This window comes from Phyllobates terribilis, unplaced genomic scaffold, assembly GCF_046119375.1.
Source record: "Phyllobates terribilis strain yellow unplaced genomic scaffold, ASM4611937v1 Scaffold_4__5_contigs__length_816908805, whole genome shotgun sequence".
NCBI lineage: Eukaryota > Metazoa > Chordata > Amphibia > Anura > Dendrobatidae > Phyllobates > Phyllobates terribilis.
The window spans coordinates 700,930,386-700,949,531 of NW_027362764.1; the positions used below are offsets into that span (position 1 = coordinate 700,930,386).

The window sequence follows — 19,146 nt, forward strand, 5'->3', positions numbered from 1 at the left end:
GTCAGTTTATATTTGGTCAAACTGACAATTTGGCTAGTTGGCCCCTCTATTGGTTTCTGTTCCTCAATTGATACCCAATCGGGGCTCTTTGCTTCAAAAAAGACACAGAGGAAGAAGAGGCCAGTGACACTAAATCTCATGTCCCTTCCGTTTCTACGGTTGTTAAGAGTCCTACAGGTTCGGGAGCCATACTTCGAAGTGGATTACCCAGGTCTCTGTGATCACCAAGGTCTACACCCCTTCCTCCTCGTCCCTGCCATCTGCTTTTCTAAAACCTCTCCCTCTCTCTACCTCTCTGTCTCCACCTACCCCTCGAGTTAGATCTCTCTCTATCTGAGCTTTCGGCCTCAGAGGACGATATATCCGTGTTATTGCTTGCTGTAGTGTAGAGCAGGGCCGGCGTCAGCACCCGGGCAAATGCCGGGGACCTGAGCAGGCTGAGGGGCCCACTGGCGGTCGCGCACCCCGCTGGGCTATGGGCGGAGGAGAGCGGTGTCAGCGCCCGCCCTTCTCCGCCGCTTGCTCAGGGCCCCGGCAGCCGGATACTTACCTCTCCCCGGGCCTCCGCAGATCAGCTGTCTTCCTGCTCTGAACTCCCTGTGACGTCTCAGGTCAGAGGGCGCGGTGACGTCTTTCCACCGCGCCCTCCCCTGAGCCGTCGCAGGGAGCGCTGAGCGGGAAGACGCCGACAACGCTGGAGCTCGGACCCGAGCAGCGGGCAGCAGGTGAGGAGAAGGGAGGTGAGTATTTGATTTTTTTTTTAAAATATATGGAGGCATGGGGCAGTATAAAGAGAAGGGGGGGGTGTCATCCTCCATGGAGCATTATAAAGAGAGGGGGGGGCATCCTGCATGGGGCATTATAAAGAGAGGGGGGGGGGCATCCTGCATGGGACATTATAAAGAGAGGGGGGGGCATCCTGCATGGGGCATTATAAAGAGAGAGGGGGGGGCATCCTGCATGGGGCATTATAAAGAGAGGGGGGGCATCCTGCATGGGGCATTATAAAGAGAGGGGGGGGCATCCTGCATGGGGCATTATAAAGAGAGGGGGGGGCATCCTGCATGGGGCATTATAAAGAGAGGGGGGGGGCATCCTGCATGGGGCATTATAAAGAGAGGGGGGGACATCCTGTATGGGGCATTATAAAGAGGAGGGGTGACATCCTGCATGGGGCATTATAAGGTGGGGAACAGCCTGCATGGGGCATTATAAAGGGGGGGGGCAGCCTGCATAGTGCATTATGTGGGGGGGAACAGCCTGCATGGAGCATTATAAGGGGGGGGGCAGCCTGTATGGGGCATTATGTGGGGGGTAACAGCCTGCATGGAGCATTAAAAGGGGGGGGGCCTGTATGGGGCATTATGTGGGGGGTAACAGCCTGCATGGAGGATTATAAGGGGGGGACAGCCTGTATGGGGCATTATGTGGGGGGTAACAGCCTGCATGCAGCATTATATGGGGGCCAGTATCCTGTATGGAGCGTTATAAGGGGACCGGTATCCTGTATGGAGCGTTATAAGGGGACCTGTATCCTGTATGGAGCTTTATAAGGGGACCAGTATCCTGTATGGAGCTTTATAAGGGGACCAGTATCTTGTATGGAGCGTTATATGGGGGCCAGTATCCTGTATGGAGTTTTATAAGGGGACCAGTATCCTGTATGGAGCTTTATAAGGGGACCAGTATCCTGTATGGAGCGTTATATGGGGGCCAGTATCCTGTATGGAGCTTTATAAGGGGACCAGTATCCTGTATGGAGCGTTATATGGGGGCCAGTATTCTGTATGGAGCCTTATATGGGGGCCAGTATTCCGTATGGAGCCTTATATGGGGGCCAGTATTCCGTATGGAGCCTTATATGGAGGCCAGTATTCTGTATGGAGCCTTATATGGGGGCCAGTATTCCGTATGGAGCCTTATACGGGGGCCAGTATTCCGTATGGAGCCTTATACGGGGGCCAGTATTCCGTATGGAGCCTTATACGGGGGCCAGTATTCCGTATGGAGCCTTATACGGGGGCCAGTATTCCGTATGGAGCCTTATACGGGGGCCAGTATTCCGTATGGAGCCTTATACGGGGGCCAGTATTCCGTATGGAGCCTTATACGGGGGGCAGTATTCCGTATGGAGCCTTATACGGGGGCCAGTATTCCGTATGGAGCCTTATACGGGGGCCAGTATTCCGTATGGAGCCTTCTACGGGGGCCAGTATTCCGTATGGAGCCTTCTATGGGGGCCAGTATTCCGTATGGAGCCTTATATGGGGGCCAGTATTCCGTATGGAGCCTTATACGGGGGCCAGTATTCTGTATGGAGCCTTATATGGGGGCCAGTATTCCGTATGGAGCCTTATATGGGGGCCAGTATTCCGTATGGAGCCTTATATGGAGGCCAGTATTCCGTATGGGGCCTTATATGGGGGCCAGTATTCCGTATGGGGCCTTATATGGGGGCCAGTATTCTGTGTGGAGCGATTCACCGGTTTCTGAGCTATTGTGGAATTTACAATAGATATCACTCATGTAATGTAAGAAGTGAAATCTTTGCATTGTACTATATATATATATTTCTCCGCCGTATCTCTGCATCATGAATCGTGGTATGTGTTAAAGGGGCCCACTGAGACTCTTTCGCCTGGGGCCCATAAAAACCTGGAGCCGGCCCTGGTGTAGAGGATACAAAGTTGTATGCTTTGTTATCTTTGAAATCATTAAAGTCCCTCACAAATTGATTGTGTTTTCTATCTTTAATGATGGCCTGAAATCGTTCAACTAAAGACTGCAAAATCGCTTCCCTCTTATTGAATTCAGGGTCACCTTTAAGTTTAAGTGTTTTTTCAATCAGTTCATTCAACTGTTTTCCTGACCTCTCAAAGTTATTTTTTTCCTCCTCAAGGAGTAGACACATAAATCTTAAAGAGGAAGACACCGATTCCTTCTGCCACGCTGCAAGTAGCTGAGGGTTTGCCAATCTAGGTGACGGTGAGATACCAATCCTCAAGCCATGTGGTACGATGTTGTTCTTAATATAATGTGCCAAAACATTTTTTTCCTCAGTTTTTTTTGTTGTTGTTCCAATACACAGAAAGAAAATAAATATGCGTATAACAAAACATTTGTAATTGCAATAATTTTCACATTTTCTGGGAGAATTACTTTGTTCCATAAAATGATTTCAAGGGTGCCAACACTTGACTGTATGTACACAGTGGGTAAGATAAGTATTGAACACCTCACCAATTTTCAAGTAAATCTATTTCTAACGGTGCTAGTGACATGAAATTGATGTTCCTTTTGTCCGCAGTGCGCAACCATATCAAGAAGTTTACAACCCATAGCACTGAAGCTAATCTCCCTGCATGTGGACAGCAGAGAAAAATTGATGAAAGGTCGCAACGGAGGATGGTCCAGATGGTGGATAAGCAGCCCCAATGAAGTTCCAAGCTGTCCTGCAGGCTCATGGTACATCAGTGTCAGCGCGACCTATCTGTCAACATTTAAATTAAATGAAACACTTTTGCAGGAGATCCAGGAGGAATCAACTACTGACACAGACATAAAAAAGCAAGACTGCAGTTTGCCAAAATGTGTGTGAGTAAGTCAAAAATCTTTTGGGAAAGAGTCTTATGGACAGATGAGACCAAGATAGAGCTTTTTGGTAAAGCACATCATTCTACTGTTTACCTTAGAGCTCTTTCACACGTCCTGATATTTCCAGTACTGGAAAAACCAGTATCGGAGATATCCGTGTCCGTGTGTCCCTGTGTGGCACACATGTGACAACCGTGTGCCGCATCAGGAGCACACCTACTGATTCTTGGGAATAAGCGGTACAGTTAGGGCTGTTCCAAAGCGCCGGGTGCTGAACGCTGCCCTCATCATTGTTCCCTGCTTGTGCTGCGATCAGTAGTAGTCTGCTCCCACAGTGTCTAACTGTAAAAATAAGGATAAAATAGAAAAATCCTTATACTAACCTGTCCTAAGTGTCCTCCGCTGTAATACATGCGACCGGTCACGCTGAGGAACCGGGGAGAATGATGCGCTGCAGCGACCTCCGCTGAGCTCAGTGAGTGACAGGACAAAGCTCACTGAGCGCAGCTCTGGGGCCCGCTCGGTGCAGGAGTCATTCTCCCCGGCGTAAGCTGGGTTTGCCAGAAGGACAATGACACCAAACATACTTCAAAAAGCCCCCAGAAAAAGATGGAAACAAAGCACGTGGCCAGCAAGAACAAATTTAATTTTAATCAATACATCTTTGAATAAAAATAAGAATTGGAGGGGTTAAATTAAAGAAAATGTTCCTGTGCTGAGATAATCTTATAAATGTGCCCCTGCTGTGTACTGTGTAGTGGCTGTGTCTGACCGTGCAGGAACATGGTCTGATCATACCACATTTCCTGGGCAGGGGATGATGCAAAAAAGTATACAAACAAGACAGCATGGGATCGTAGATGTCAGGGAAATGTTTTTTGTTACAGAAAGCATCATCTACTATCCTATGCTGTAATGTCTGTGTACTCTATTGCTTCCTCCCCTGCCCAGGAGATGTGGTGTGATCAGACCATGTCCCTGTACGGTCAGACACAGCCATTACACAGTACACAGTTTCGGCACATTTACACGATTATCAGAGCACAGGAACATTTTTTTTAACTCATTCAATTGGAACTTATTATTATTTAAAGATTTATTAATTAAAATTTTATTTGTTTGTGGGAAAACTCCTTTAATGGAGCAATGACTGATGCCAGATCCGTTTTCAAATGTATCTCAACTAATGCTTCCAATATTGCCAAAGGAAAAAATGCACTTCATTCTGCCCTATTCTCAAAAAAAAAACACAGAAACCGAAAGCCCAAACATTGAGCTCACTTACCATCCTCCATATTAATTATACAGCGAGACCTAAAGGGGAAAATTAAGATTGCCCATGAGGCATTCAGAGTTAAATTAGAAAATCAATTTGCACAAAAAAGCTCCAGAGAGGTGTGGGCTGGAATGAAGCTAGTGACTGGGTTTAAGGCAAGGTCGGAGCAGGGGGGTGGTGGACTTAGAATGACTAATGAAATGAATGAGTTCTTCAATAGATTCAGCAATAAAGGTGCGGTAGCAGCAGGGAAGGGGGAGGAGGCCGGGGAACAACTAGCTAAATTAATAGGGGGTGAAATAGATCATTTCTCGGTCTCCAAAAATGACGTGAGGGACCAGTTTAGTAAGCTGGCCATTGGCAAAGCAGCAGGGCCTGACGGTCTCAGTCCACGTGTCCTCAGAGTGTGTGCAAATGAGTTGTGTACTGTCTTCCAGCATCTCTTTAACCAGAGCTTACAATCAAAGAGTACCAGTGCTATGGAAGACTTCCTGCCTGGTGCCGGTTCCCAAGACTACCTTCCCGGCTTCCCCGGGGGACTATAGACCGGTGGCCTTAACATCGCATGCGATGAAGTCCTTGGAGAGAATAGTACTTGCTCACTTGTGTCCGAGGGTGATGGCGCATACTGATGCTCTTCAGTTTGCGTACCGGCAGGGACTGGGGGTGGACGATGCTGTAGCGTATCTGCTACAAACAGTACATTCCTTTTTGGACAATGATGGAACCACTGTGCGTGCTTTGTTCTTTGATTTCTCTAGTGCGTTCAACACATTACAGCCACTCTTACTGCATGGAAAGTTGATTAAAATGGCGGTGGATGAGGGACTTGTGAATTGGATAATTGACTACCTGTCTGATAGGCCACAGTTTGTTAGGTGGGGGACGGCTACATCAGATAGTGTACTGAGCAGTGTCGGAGCCCCGCAGGGAACAGTGCTGTCGCCATTCCTCTTTACATTGTACACAGCTGACTTTCAGTATAAATCAGACCGTTGTCACCTCCAGAAGTACTCGGATGACTCTGTGATAGTTGGCGGTATTGGGAAGGACCAGGATGAAGAGGAATATAGAAGGGTGGTTGCGGACTTTGTAGTATGGTGCCAGGCTAACCATCTATAACTAAATGTTAAGAAAACCAGGGAGTTGGTGATGAGCTATAGAAGGTGCAAGAAGGTATGCCTACCTGTTACCATTGACGGTCAGGATGTGGAGATGGTGGACAGTTTCAAATATTTGGGGGTTTACCTGGATAGCAAGCTAGACTGGAAGTGCCACATGGAGAAGGTCTACAAGAAGGGGATGAGTATATTGTACTTCCTAAGGAAGTTAAGGTCTTTTAATGTGTGTGGCAAAATGCTTGAGGTGTTCTACCAATTCATTGTGGCTAGTGCCACCTTTGCGGCAATAATTTGCTGGGGTAACAGTGTGCGTGTTGCTGACGCCAACAAGCTCAACAAACTTATCAAGAAGGCTAGCGCGACGGTGGGCCTACAGCTTGGGACTTTTGAAGAGGTGGTAGAGGATAGGATTAAGAAGAAGTGCAGAGCTACAATGGGCAACAACACACACCCGTTTTATGAACTGTTTGCGAAACAGAAGAGCACATTCAGCAATCGCCTAATACAACTAAGGTGTAAAAAGGAAAAATACAGGAGATCGTTTGTTCCAACAGCTATGGGGGTGTTTAACAAATGTCTGAAAAGCAATGTCTAAAGCATTCCAAATGTTATGTTATCATATGTGTCATGTTCGAGATCTGTGTTCTGCTGCTGTGATACCGCAATTTCCTCCGGGATAAATAAAGTATATCTTATCTTATCTTATCTGATATGGTTCCACAATTCTTGAATAATCAGTATCCAATAAGTACATCATAGAATTACACAAAATATACATTCTTTTGACATTTAAATTCTTACCTATAACATCAGATGCCCTCAAAGATTCCTTCAAGAACAAAACCGAGATTGCTGCACTTCCTGTAATACAGAGATTTTTTTTAATATAAGCAGATTTACTAAAATATCCTGCATTCTAAGTTCCAACACAGTACATCCGATCTGATGAGGACCATTATAAACACATGTATTTGTAGTGTAGAAGGAAAGTGAGACATGAACATCCCTCTACTGTTCGCTTTCATCAGAATAAAATATAACACAATAGAAAAACTCCTGAAAAAGAAGTCTTTAAATTGTTCTTCTATTTATCTAAACTTCTCATGTCAACATAAAAAAAATGATTGATGATTATAGTTTATTTTTAATTTCTCAGGTTAATTTTAAACAGGCAATCCCTGCATGTGTCACAGGTGTATGACAGATGTGACACATGCAGCCGCGGCGACACTTTCATCGATGCAGAGCACGCCGCAAATGATCGGCGAGTACCCGAGCGTGCTTGTTTAAAGGGTTAAACGAGCACGCTCACTCATCACTAGTTGTAACATTGCAAATATCACTAATATGATAAATAATAGCCTACAGTCTTGAGTCTACAGCTCTTCTGCAGGACTTTGTGTTTCCATGGTTACAGACTACAAAATTCTCTCCGTAGTCTGATCCTGCAGTCATATTCTCATTCATTTTTATTAAGAAAGAGGGGGCAGATGGAAGAAATAATACAGAGACCTTTATAGAAGTTGTAGACACAAACAATATTTTTTTTACACACATTATCATAATTTATTTATATAGTGCCAACATTTTCCACAGAGCTTTACAGACATCATTGGGGCTCAATTTACTCTCCTTATCAGTATGTCTTTGGAGTGTGGGAGGAAACCGGAGAACCCGAAGGAAACCCACGCAAACACAGAGAGAAAATACAAACTTCTTGCAGATTTCATCCTTGGGGGGGATTAGAACCCAGGACACCAGCACTGCAAAGCTACAGTGCTAACCACTGAGCCACCGTGCTAAAATTTTGCACCAAAACTCCCTATCGCACTACAGGACAATGCAATTTATGGGGTCTTACAAGACTCCATTTACATGTTGCAGATACAAATGGTGCAGTTTTCTCTATTTTGCAATGACTGTGATCTGTGTTTTAGCCTTGGCATTGCAAGAGGAGAATTTCATGGCCATTTCCAGGACTTTATCATAGCTGGAATATTCTGCTCATTGGCTCTATGACCTGTAGCTGATGAGACAGGCAAAAACAGGCTGAGGTTTACTTGGAAGAAAATAAGAAAATATAAAATGTCGGGATTTGTGGCCATAATTCAGACACTACATAATCAAGCGGAACTAGCCTGATAGTCAATCACACGGAGGTTTCTTGAACAGGACATCAATACTTCAGAAGACCGCTGTCTCTGTATGGAAAAATAAATGGTATGTAATTATAATGTTATGCTCTCTCTTAGTTTTATATCTCCATCTTTTTTCTTTTTTTTTTCTGCAAGTGCACGGCTGTTAGGCTTAGAGCCTGAATCTCGTTTGTAAAGACCCTCAGGGGGGAAACAAAAATGACATTAACTTTCTAAACGATCTGTTATCTCAGCACAAGCCTAATCTCTGACAGCAATGTGCATTAAACAGATAAGGCCAAAAGGCCAGAGAAATACTCTTCTGTATCTGGAAGTCACATCCTTGAGCTATTTGTTTTGGTAATTTTATCTGTGAAGCAGCTTAAAGGACATTTCCAAGCATTTTCCCTTTTAAAATAGCAATCAAACATCAATCTCCCAATAAACTGCGTCATTTACCATTGACGACAACTAGTCATTTGTACATGAACTTATCATCATAGGTCTAATTGTTACATGCAAATGGCTCGCCTCTGACCTGTTCACCTCTCCTTTTGTAATTATATATTCTGTGCTCATTGACTTACACTGTATCTTAACAGCGCTGGGGTCCTGGGTTCAAATCCCACCAAGAACAACATCGGAAGGAGTTTATATGTTTTTCCAGTGTTTGCCTGGGTTTCCTCCGGGTTCTCCGGTTTCCTCCAACACTCCAAACTGAGCATACAGATAGGGAATGTAGATTGTGAGACCCAATGGGAACAGTGAGGATGAGGTCTGTAAAGCGTTGTGGAATAGGATTCCGCTATATAAGCTAGTATACTTCACAAATCTGGCATTTATGGAAGAGTGGCAAGAAAGCAAGCCACAAGAAGTCTCCTTTGCAGTTTGTAAAAAGCAATGTAGGAGACACAGCTAGCAAGTGGAAGAAGGTGATCTGGTCAGATGAGACCAAGGTAGAACTTTTTGGACTAGATGCAAAACGATATTTGTGGTGGAAAACTAACACTGCACATTACCCTGACAACGCCAACCCCACCGTCAAACATGGTGGTGGTGGTGGTGGCAGCATCCTGCTGTGAGGAGGCTTTTCTTCAGCAGTGTCAGGGAAGCTGGTCAGAGTTGATGGGAAGATGGATGGAGCTAAATACAGGGCAATCCTGGAGGAAAACATGTTAGAGGCTGCAAAAGACTTGAGACAGGGGTGTAGGTTCACCTTCCAGCAAGACAACAGCCCTAAACATACTGCTAGAGCTACAATGGATGGTTAATATCAAAGCATATTCATGTGTGTGAATGGCCCAGTCTTAGTCCAGACCTAAGTCCCATTGAGAATCTATGGAAAAACCTGAAAATTGCAGTTCACAGACGCCTCCATCCAATTTCACTGGAGCTAGTTTGTAAATAAGGATTCGAAAAATTTCAGCCTCTAAATGTGCAAGGCTGGTAGGGACATGCCCTAAAAGACTTTCAACAGTAATTGCAACGTGAGCTGGTCCTCCAAAGTATTGACTTAGGGGGTTAGAATTTTCAGATTTATATTTTTAAAATATTTAGAAAACCATGAATCATTTCTTTGACACTTAAACAATTGCCACTTTGTGTTGGTAGATCACATAAAATCCAGATAAAAAACATTTACGTTTGTGAGTGCAATGTGAAAAATTATGGAAAAGTTCACGGGGTAGGAATACTTTTTCAGGGCACTGTATATATGGATACAAGTTCCAAATAACGCCACTTTGTGAACACAACATCATTTTCAGCCAGGTACGCGCCACTAAAACTGCTAAAAAGAATGAACATATGTACTCTAATGTAAAAACAACCTACGGTTCACATGTTCAGTTTTATGAGCTTCTTTTAACAGCTTTAGGTTTCCAAAGCTGTGAAGCGATTAAAAAGAAGTGACCTAACGATTCTTCACACGATTCGCTATTTTATACATACAGTAAAGAAAAAAAAAAAAAAAGCTGGAAAAATTTACTTAAAAGACACCAAAAGAGACACTTCAGAGAAAAATAAAATTGCCCATGTTTTTCTAAAGCATCTTCTGCTTGAAAAACTTGACAGGTTCATGCAAGTTTAACACACGTTGTGTGCATATACATCTTTTTTCTAATAAATGAAGTTTTGCCATATTTTAAAGGGCATATGTCAGTAGGATAAACCCTCCTAAGCCGTCTATATTGGCATGCAGGTCATAGAAAGTTGAATATAATGATACCTTTACACCTACGATCAGATTCCTGAAAAATCTGTTTTCCTTAATATGTAAATGAGGTGTTAGGGAGATCTATGTCTGGCCCATAGATCCTGACAATCTGCCTCCAGAGATTATTATAAATGAAGGGTTTTTACCAGTGTGAGACATGTAATGACTGACAGTCAGCTCTCCTGACATACATGTCTCGCACTGGTAACAACCTCTTCATTCATAATAATCTCTGGAGGCAGATTCTCAGGGAGATCTATGTCCGGCCCATTCACTCCCTGACAGAAGTTACGTCGCTTATCCATGTTATGTAAATAAAAGCGTATAACCTGACGTTAAATTCATCCATTGGTTTTATAAATTACTCTTTTGAAAGCTGAAACCCTCCCAAATTTGGTTTAGGTAAAGAAAATAAATTGGCATCAATGCTGAAATATTAATCATTTAATGAACACAGAATGGTCAGATTTTGGCAAGACAAAAGTTTTGTCGACTGGTGATATAATGCACCCAATCCTAGTTTACATCCTCGCCCGTGCTCAGTAAATGATCGGTTAATTAGTGGGTGTGTATAAAAAGAAACCCAGCACCCCAGACCTTCACTTGAACTGCAACTTGAGCTCTGACAACATGCCAAAAATCCACCCTGCGACAAAAGCCTTGATTATCAAGAGGCTGAAGACCAGATCCACTGCAGAGGTGGCTGGCACCTTTAATGTGTCTCAGCGTCAAGTACAAAGAATTAAAAAAAGATTTGAAGAGACTGGAGAAGTGTTTGACAAGTCCAGACCCCGCAAGACAACTGCTCAGGAGGAACATTTGTTGGTTAGAAAATCCAAAGCAAGTCCCTCTTCCACTGCAGCAGAGCTCCAACAGGCCTGGTCACCTAAAGTCCCTGTGTCAACTAGAACAGTTTGTAGGATTCTGTCTCGAAATGGCCTCCATGGTCGAATCAGTGCCCAGAAGCCAGCACTAAACAAAAGGCAAATAAAAAACCGTGTGGCATTTGCAAAGTCCCACAGCCTGATAAACAGATGGACGCTGGAAAAGTGGCAGAAGGTGGATTTCTCTGATGAATCTTCAGTAGAATTACACCACAGCCGCCGCAAATACTGCAGGAGACCTACTGGAGCCCGTATGGATCCAAAATACACCCAGAAAACAGTTAAATTTGGTGGTGGAAAGATCATGGTCTGGGGTTACATTCAATATGGGGGTGTGCGAAACATTTGCAAGGTGGAAGGCAATATCAATAGCCTAAAATATCAAGAAGTATTAGCTACCTCTTACATTCCAAATCATAAAAGGGGTCAAATTCTGCAGCAGGATCGTGCTCCATCTCATACATCCATCTCTACAACAAAGTTCCTCCAGGCAAAAAAGATCAAGGTGCTCAAGGACTGTCCAGCCCAGTCTCCAGACATGAACATCATTGAGCATGTTTTGGGTAGGATGAAAGAGGAAGCTTGGAAGACAAAACCAAAGAATCTAGATGAACTCTGGGAGGCATGTAAGATGGCATTCTCTGCTATTCCTGATGACTTCATTAATAAATTGTATGAATCATTGTTGAACCGCATGGATGCAGTCCTTCAAGCTCATGGAAGTCACACAAAATATTAAATATGACTCTAATAGCACCACAACTTCATTCACCAATGTTATGCAATATATATTTGTATTTTAAGATAATTATTTGTTTGAATATCACATTACTTTCTGTGGGCGACAAAACTTTTGTCTTGCCAAAATCGGACCATTCTGTGTTCATTAAATGATCAATATTTCAACATTGATGCCAATTTATTTTATTTTCTTGACCTAAACCAAATTTGGGAGGGTTTCAGCTTTCAAAAGAATAATTTATGAAACCAATGGATGAATTTAACATCAGGTTATAAGCTTTTATTTACATAACATGAATAACCGACATAAGATCTACACTCCCTGACAGAAGTTAACAGCTCATTTACAAATTAAGAAAAAGAAAAATTATGTATTACTCTGGAATGAGACATTGGATCGCAGATATCAAGCCATGATGTTACTCAACTTTCTATGACCTACATGCCCGTATAGATGGTTTAGGAGGGTTGACCTTACTGACAGATGCCCTTTAATGGTTTACTGTGGATATTATTAAAGGGATAAACTTCCTTTTATAAGGTTGCATTCAGTTTAATTAGTACTAGATGAATATATCAACATCATTACCCACAAGAACAGTAATTTTTTAGAAATACACTATTACAAACATGAACCTAACATTACGTAATTCATTGTTTAGTAGTTTTATATACACGTGGTAGGCTTTTGGGTTGCAGCAGCTTTTGATAATCACTGCCTGAAGGAAAACATTGGCCCATATTTATCACTGACATATTTTTATGGCTGTCAAATGGAGAGGAAAATTTGCAGGAATTTTACAAATAGGGCTACATGTTGACACCTCTGATTATTTTTCGAGAGCTAATCAACTATATAGTTAGTCAATAGCCACTGGTTTGTTTCCATTTTTCATAAAGCGGATGAAGGATTGTTTGTACTATTGGGAGTCCAAATACTGATTCATCAGTGTCAGCAGCACATCTTCTGTTTATACCAGACGATGTGCTGCAAATTACAACTTTTATTTTCCCATAAAAGACGAGAATAAGTTTGTATGCTTGCTGTTTGATCGGTAGACATCGTTATATGGGGTAATGATCAGGAATAAACGTTAGTACAGACGGTCATTTGGCTAATCATTGGCCGGTGCAAATGGGCCATTACGCCAATTCATAAATATTGCCAAAAAAGCCTCCTAAGAAACAAAATTTCCAATCTTCTTGAGAAGAGTCACAAAAAATGCCAAATTTTATGGCACCAAAGTGCATTGATAAATGTGACCCAGTGGGCCTTGACTAACCATAGTTGTGTTCATTGTAAGGGTGCAGTCAGACAGCCATATAAATCAGACCGAGATTGGAACACAGTGCTCGGATTGGCCAACCAGAGGGAGACAACTACATAGAAATATATGAAGCTGTCATGCTCGGGTCGGGATAGCCGCTGGCCAGTCCGAGCATTGTGTTCCGATCTCAGTCTGATTTATATGGCTATCTGACTGCGCCCTTACTCCCATAGATTTTAAAAAAACAGGAGCAGGCTTTCTCTTGTCTTTCCTCCACTACATGGCTAGCTTCTTGAAGCTTCTGCTGCACAATAGGGGTGGATGTCTCACCTAAAAAGGCAAAAGCAGCAATCAGGCATCTGTGGCATACCTTATATTTAGTGATGAGCGCAAGTGCTCGTTTCTCGAGTTTGCACCGAGTATTGCGGGTGCTCAAGTGACATGTTAGAGTCCCTGCGGCCGGATGTTTCGCAGCTGTTAAGACAGCCACAATACATGCGAGGATTTCCTGACAAACATGGGCAATCCTCGCATGTTTTGTGGCTGTCTAACAGTCTCGAACCATGTGGCCGCAGGGACTCTAACATGTCACTTGAGCACCCGCGATACTCTGTGTATACACGAGCACCCTAGGCAAACTTGAGTAACGAGCACTTGCGCTTATCGCTACTTATATTACATGGAATTCCCAATAAAATATATCCATGTATATTGCTGCAGAAATCAATTTAAGAAGCAACATGACAACAAGTGACAAAAGGCAATGCTACTTACCTATAACTGCAACACAACCTAGAGGAGCGATTAGAGTTGCTGGGGCAAAACCATAAGCAGCGAAGTTCCCCAGCTCACCGATGCCCATTAGCAGAACTCCACACCACCACAGCTTGCTTTTGTAATAAGGTAACGGATCTTGTCTCTGAGCTAGCCGAACATGCGTGTATTTCTGAAACAGAAAAATAATTATCGTGTAAGGTCGTATTATCGTATAGTCATAGCAAATTCCAAAAATATAATCGATTCAAGGTTGGATGTACAAAGAAACAGAACATTTTGGGTTAAATTCAGTGGATGCCGTCAATATTTCTATATAAATACAGAATTGGCAGTAAAATAGAAAAAATACTATATAATTTTTGTAAGTATTTGGCCGTAAAACAGAACCATGACCCAAGTAGTTCCCAAAATCTGAATTGTAACATTTCCTATGGATAGGTTTTCTTTTCATACTGTTTCCACCTTTAAATATTTGTATTTTGGGCTAAATATTATTTTTGTGTTTCATTAAAATTTTTGCATCCTTTGGCTTTTACCGTAAGTTGGTTTCTCTGCTAATGGCTGTCCGCCGAATGACTCAGTAAATGTGAAATGAACAGCAACTCAGGATAAAGAACTTCGACGGTAATGTGTAATCAGAATATAACTTATTCAGAGTTTTGTATAAAATTTATTTTTGCCATTTTTTTTGTCTATATTTCAATCTGTATTAAAAAAAAAATAGAAATATTGCCATTTTGACTCTGGCCATTAGGGCTTTTATTTTAGACTACAACTATCTGATCAAGAAACAACACATGTACATTGGCCTCAACGAACAGGCTCCAACCCTATATTTTGTATTGAAGCATCTAATAAGAGTGTGTAAAAGTCATTTTAAAGGAAGGGGGAGCAGGTCAGCTGTGACATCGGCTATTGTGATTGGTGGATCCTGTGTTATCAGCTGTGTATACCGGTGTTACCTGTCAATGAAATCCTGCCGCTGATAAGGAAACTGATGTAAAACGGTTACTAAAAGTACCGAGCCAGTGTGAAAATTGAAAGATTAATATATATATATATAGATTTTTTTTTATTAAAAGATTGTACTGTATTATGAGAAAAAAACATTGCCAAGAGATACATGTAACAAAAAACCTGATTCAAACAACACCTCCTTTCTGAAAGCTTTCCCCTAATCTGGTTGTCCAGGATTAAGAAAAAATAAAAAAAAATGCACATTTTCTTTTGAAAATAGTGACAAACCTGTCCACAGTTTGCGTTTTATTATATCTTGGTCTCATGCTCTTTAGAGCCAAGCTGCAATTCCATAAATGATCATACAAAGCATGGAAACAACAAACTGAAGTAAGATGTGCTGCTAGGAACCTCCAAATAAAGTAAGGTGCGTCACATATTTATTTCAGGATGACACGTTTCGAAAACGGTAGCTTCTCATCAGATCTCAAAGCTCATTGTCCTGGAATAAATATTTGATGTGTCTTATTTTATCAAGACGTTCCTGACTTTACTGGGAGTGCATCTTACTCCAGTTTGACATTTATATACATTTTATGCTGAGCTATTCTGGTGGACCTCGGCTAATGAGCACTGGAGAATTGCAACAGCTCTATCCTATATCTACACCAGTGTTGTGCCCCAGCATGGACAATATGGACTGGAGAGTAGATACATTTATACTACGTAGCTGTAACATACCTGGCGGCGTCCTTGCATGGTGGTCCATCTCCCACTGTGCAAGAGCGCGCACTTGATCTCCAGTCCAGAATGTCTCTCTGGCTTCCCTCCATGCTGTCTGTTTGTGTCTGTTTCTGCTGCTTAAGGGCGGCGCCCGATAACTTCCTGCTTTTTGTACCTGCTGTGGGTCACACCCCTTGTGCGTCCTCAGCCTATTGCTGTCTGTCACCTGGTATATAGCTCAGCTGCTCCCATCTATCCCTGCCTGAGCATAGTGTTTCATTCAGTGTGTGCTTTCTCTCTGAAGGTGCCAGGTCCCGTTCTTTGTCTCCTGTCTTTCGGTTTCAGTTCCCGTGTCTGAACTGAGTCCTGTCTGTGTACTCTTGCCTGCTGCCTCTCCTGGAGGCTGTATTTCCAGGCCTGTCTGAACACGCTCCTAGCCTGTTCCTCCCGCCTTCTAGGGGCCGATTACCTAGATCCGTTCCTGTATCTTGTCTGTCCTGTCTGAACACGCTCCTTGCCTGTTCGTCCTGCCTCTCTGGGGGCCGATTACCCAGACCTGCTCCTGTATCTTGTCTGTCCTGTCTGAACACGCTCCTTGCCTGTTCGTCCCGCCTCTCTGGGGGCCGTATTCCCAGACCCGCTCCTGTGTCCTGCTCCTGTGTCGGTCTCCTCCGTACACTCAGTTCCAGTCTGTACTCTCTCCTATCTTTCATCTGTCTTTTCTCTATGTCCGTTCCTTTCCTTTTTCTGCAGAGTCTGAACTCGTACCTAACTCCTGCCTGTTGTCTCTGTACTCCCGTTTGTGAGTTTGTGGTCCACTCGCTACTTCACTGCAAGTACCCTGTGGGTGTCTGGCTCTGCCTTTCCCTTCCTGTCTGTTCCGTGTGAACAGAGCCCTGTCCCCCCTACTCAGCCTTGCCTGCTCTGACTCCTTTGCTCACCGCTCCGGCGGTTCTAGTCTGCTCTGACTCCTTTGCTCACCGCTCCGGCGGTTCTAGTCTGCTCTGACTCCTTTGCTCACCGCTCCGGCAGCCTTGCTCCGCTCTGACCCTTTTGCTCGCTGCTCCGGCAGTCTCGCTCCACTCTTGCTCACCGCTCCAGGCGGCCTCGTCCTGCTTTACTCTTGCTCACTGCTCCAGCAGTCTCGCTCAGCTCTGATCCTTTGTTCACTGCTCCTGGCGGCCTTGTCCTGCTCTACTCTTGCTCACCGCTACAGGTGGCCTTGTCCTGCCCTGTTCTCGCTCACCTCTCTGGGCAGCCTCACTCTGCTGTGTTTGTCCGCCACATCTGTGGTTCTGTTCCTGAGTCCCAGTGTGTACTGGGTCCTATCCCGCCAGTGTCCCTACCTGCTAGTGCCTCCCTGTCTGCACTCTAGCTGTGCTTGCCTGTACCCCTCTGCCTGTATTGTTCCTGAGTCCCAGTGTGTACTGGGTCCTATCCCGCCTGTGTTCCTACCTGCTAGTGCCTCCCTGTCTGCACTCTAGCTGTGCTTGCCTGTACCCCCCTGCCTGCATACCCGCCTGCCTGCATACCAGTCGTGCCTGCCTATACCCACCAGTCTGTGTGCCAGCCTACCAGTCTGTTCCTGTATTCCCCTGTGTGGGTCAACAGCCGTGTCCGGGGTCTGTCCTGGAGTAGCACCTGGTCCCTCTGCTCGGTTCCTCCTTGGTGCACTGGCGTCGTATGCCGTCGTGCGACCCTGGTCGGATCGGGTGAATACCTAGTTAAGCCCCTCCAGGCATTCACTCTCCGGCACGGTCCAGTGGAATCACTACAATCACACGCACACGCCGCTCAGCCCGGGCGTGTGCATAACAGCATGCTCAGGCCATGGTTCCCGTTGAGCCCCACGGCCTTCGCTCTCTGAGAAGTTTTCCAGCGAATACATGCATTAAAATAAATAAATAAAAATTTTTTTCCTTAGCCGAGTTCCAGGCGAATTACGCACCGTCCAGATGGATCTATCAGCTCTCGTTCCTGCGGATCCGCCACGTTACTATGGGGATCCAAGACAGTGTCGTGCATTTGTGGAGCAATGCATGCTACACTTTAAGGCCTACCCTCTCTATTTTCCTTCCGATTGGGCTAAAGTGGCCTTTATGATTGACTACCTAGCGGGTGATGCCTTGAAATGGGTCACCCCCCTATGGGAAGCATGGGATCCTGTCGTCCTTGACCTGCAGGCCTTCCTGGTGGCCTTTCGTATGGTCTTCGAGGACCCTAACCCTGAAGCCCCTGCTGAAGCTTCACTTCCCAATATCCCGGAGCAGCCCCGATGGGTAATGTGTGTGGGTAGCGCAATAGTCCTCCAGCCCAATGAGACTACTGCCCACCCAGAATCCTCACAGGGTGACTACGCTTTCCGGAATACTTCTCCCAACCTCAAGAGGCAGTCCAGACGTGCTAGACGTAGAGGCAAGCCGTCACGCCAGGGTCTGTCCTCCCTGAGACCTCCTGACCCCAACCTTGAAGTCCCTACTGAAGCTTCATCTCCCTGTATCCCGGAGAAGCCCCAATGGGTAATGTGCGTGGGTAGTGCACCAGTTCTCCTGCCCGAAGAGACTTCTGCCCATCCAGACTCCACACAGGAGAACTTCCTGCACCCGGCATCAGATGCTTCACCCACTTTAACCGGTGTGCATGTCCAAGGATGCTCCAAAGCTGTGGTTACCTCAGAGTCTGTGCACCTCTACTACCTGGTGGAGGACCCCCTGTTGCCTCCTGAATCCTCCGGGATACCACTCGATGACAAATGGAGAGAGACTTCTCTACACTCGGTACTCGATACTTTGTCCGCTTCGTCCTGTGAGCCTGACAATGGGTACCCCAAAGTGGTAGTTACCCCCGAGTCTCTACACCCCTCCGACCAGGCGGAGGACCTCCAGTTGTCTCCTGAACCCTTCGGGGTGCTACCTGGTAGCGAAAGGACAGAGACTCTCCTATACTCTGTACCTGATACCTCGCTCGCTTCGTCCAGTGAGTCCAACCTAGTGTACTCCGAAGCAGAGGTTACTCCCGAGTCTCTACACCCCTCCGACCAGGCGGAGGACCTCCAGTTGTCTCCAGAACCCTTCGGGGTGCTACCTGGTAGCGAAAGGACAGAGACTCTCCTATACTCTGTACCTGATACCTCGCTCGCTTCGTCCACTGAGTCCAACCTAGTGTACTCCGAAGCAGTAGTTACTCCCGAGTCTCTACACCCCTCTGACCAGGCGGAGGACCTCCAGTTGTCTCCAGAACCCTTCTGGGTGCCACCTGGTGGTGAATGGACAGAGACTTTCCTATATCCTAGATCTGATACCTCGCTTGCTTCGTCCAGTGAGTCCGACCTAGTGTACTCTGAAGCAGGGGTTACCCGTGAGTCTCTACACCCTTCTGACCAGGCGGAGGACCGCCAGTTGTCTCCAGAACCCTTCGGGGTGCCACCTGGTGGTGAATGGACAGAGACTTTCCTA

At 44.9% G+C, this 19,146-nt stretch overlaps 1 protein-coding gene across 2 annotated transcripts in view; it reads right to left on the reverse strand.

Annotated features, from left to right (window-relative positions):
- NIPAL2 (NIPA like domain containing 2) overlaps window positions 1-19,146 on the reverse strand; it is a 192,014-nt gene that overhangs the window by 115,254 nt on the left and 57,614 nt on the right. For both annotated transcript variants that reach the window (XM_073679609.1, XM_073679607.1), the window contains exons 3-4: window positions 14,009-14,180; window positions 6,793-6,852 (exon numbers count right to left, since the gene is read on the reverse strand). In XM_073679609.1, the coding sequence (XP_073535710.1) occupies window positions 6,793-6,852; window positions 14,009-14,180 (232 nt within the window). The remainder of the gene's footprint in view (window positions 1-6,792; window positions 6,853-14,008; window positions 14,181-19,146) is intronic.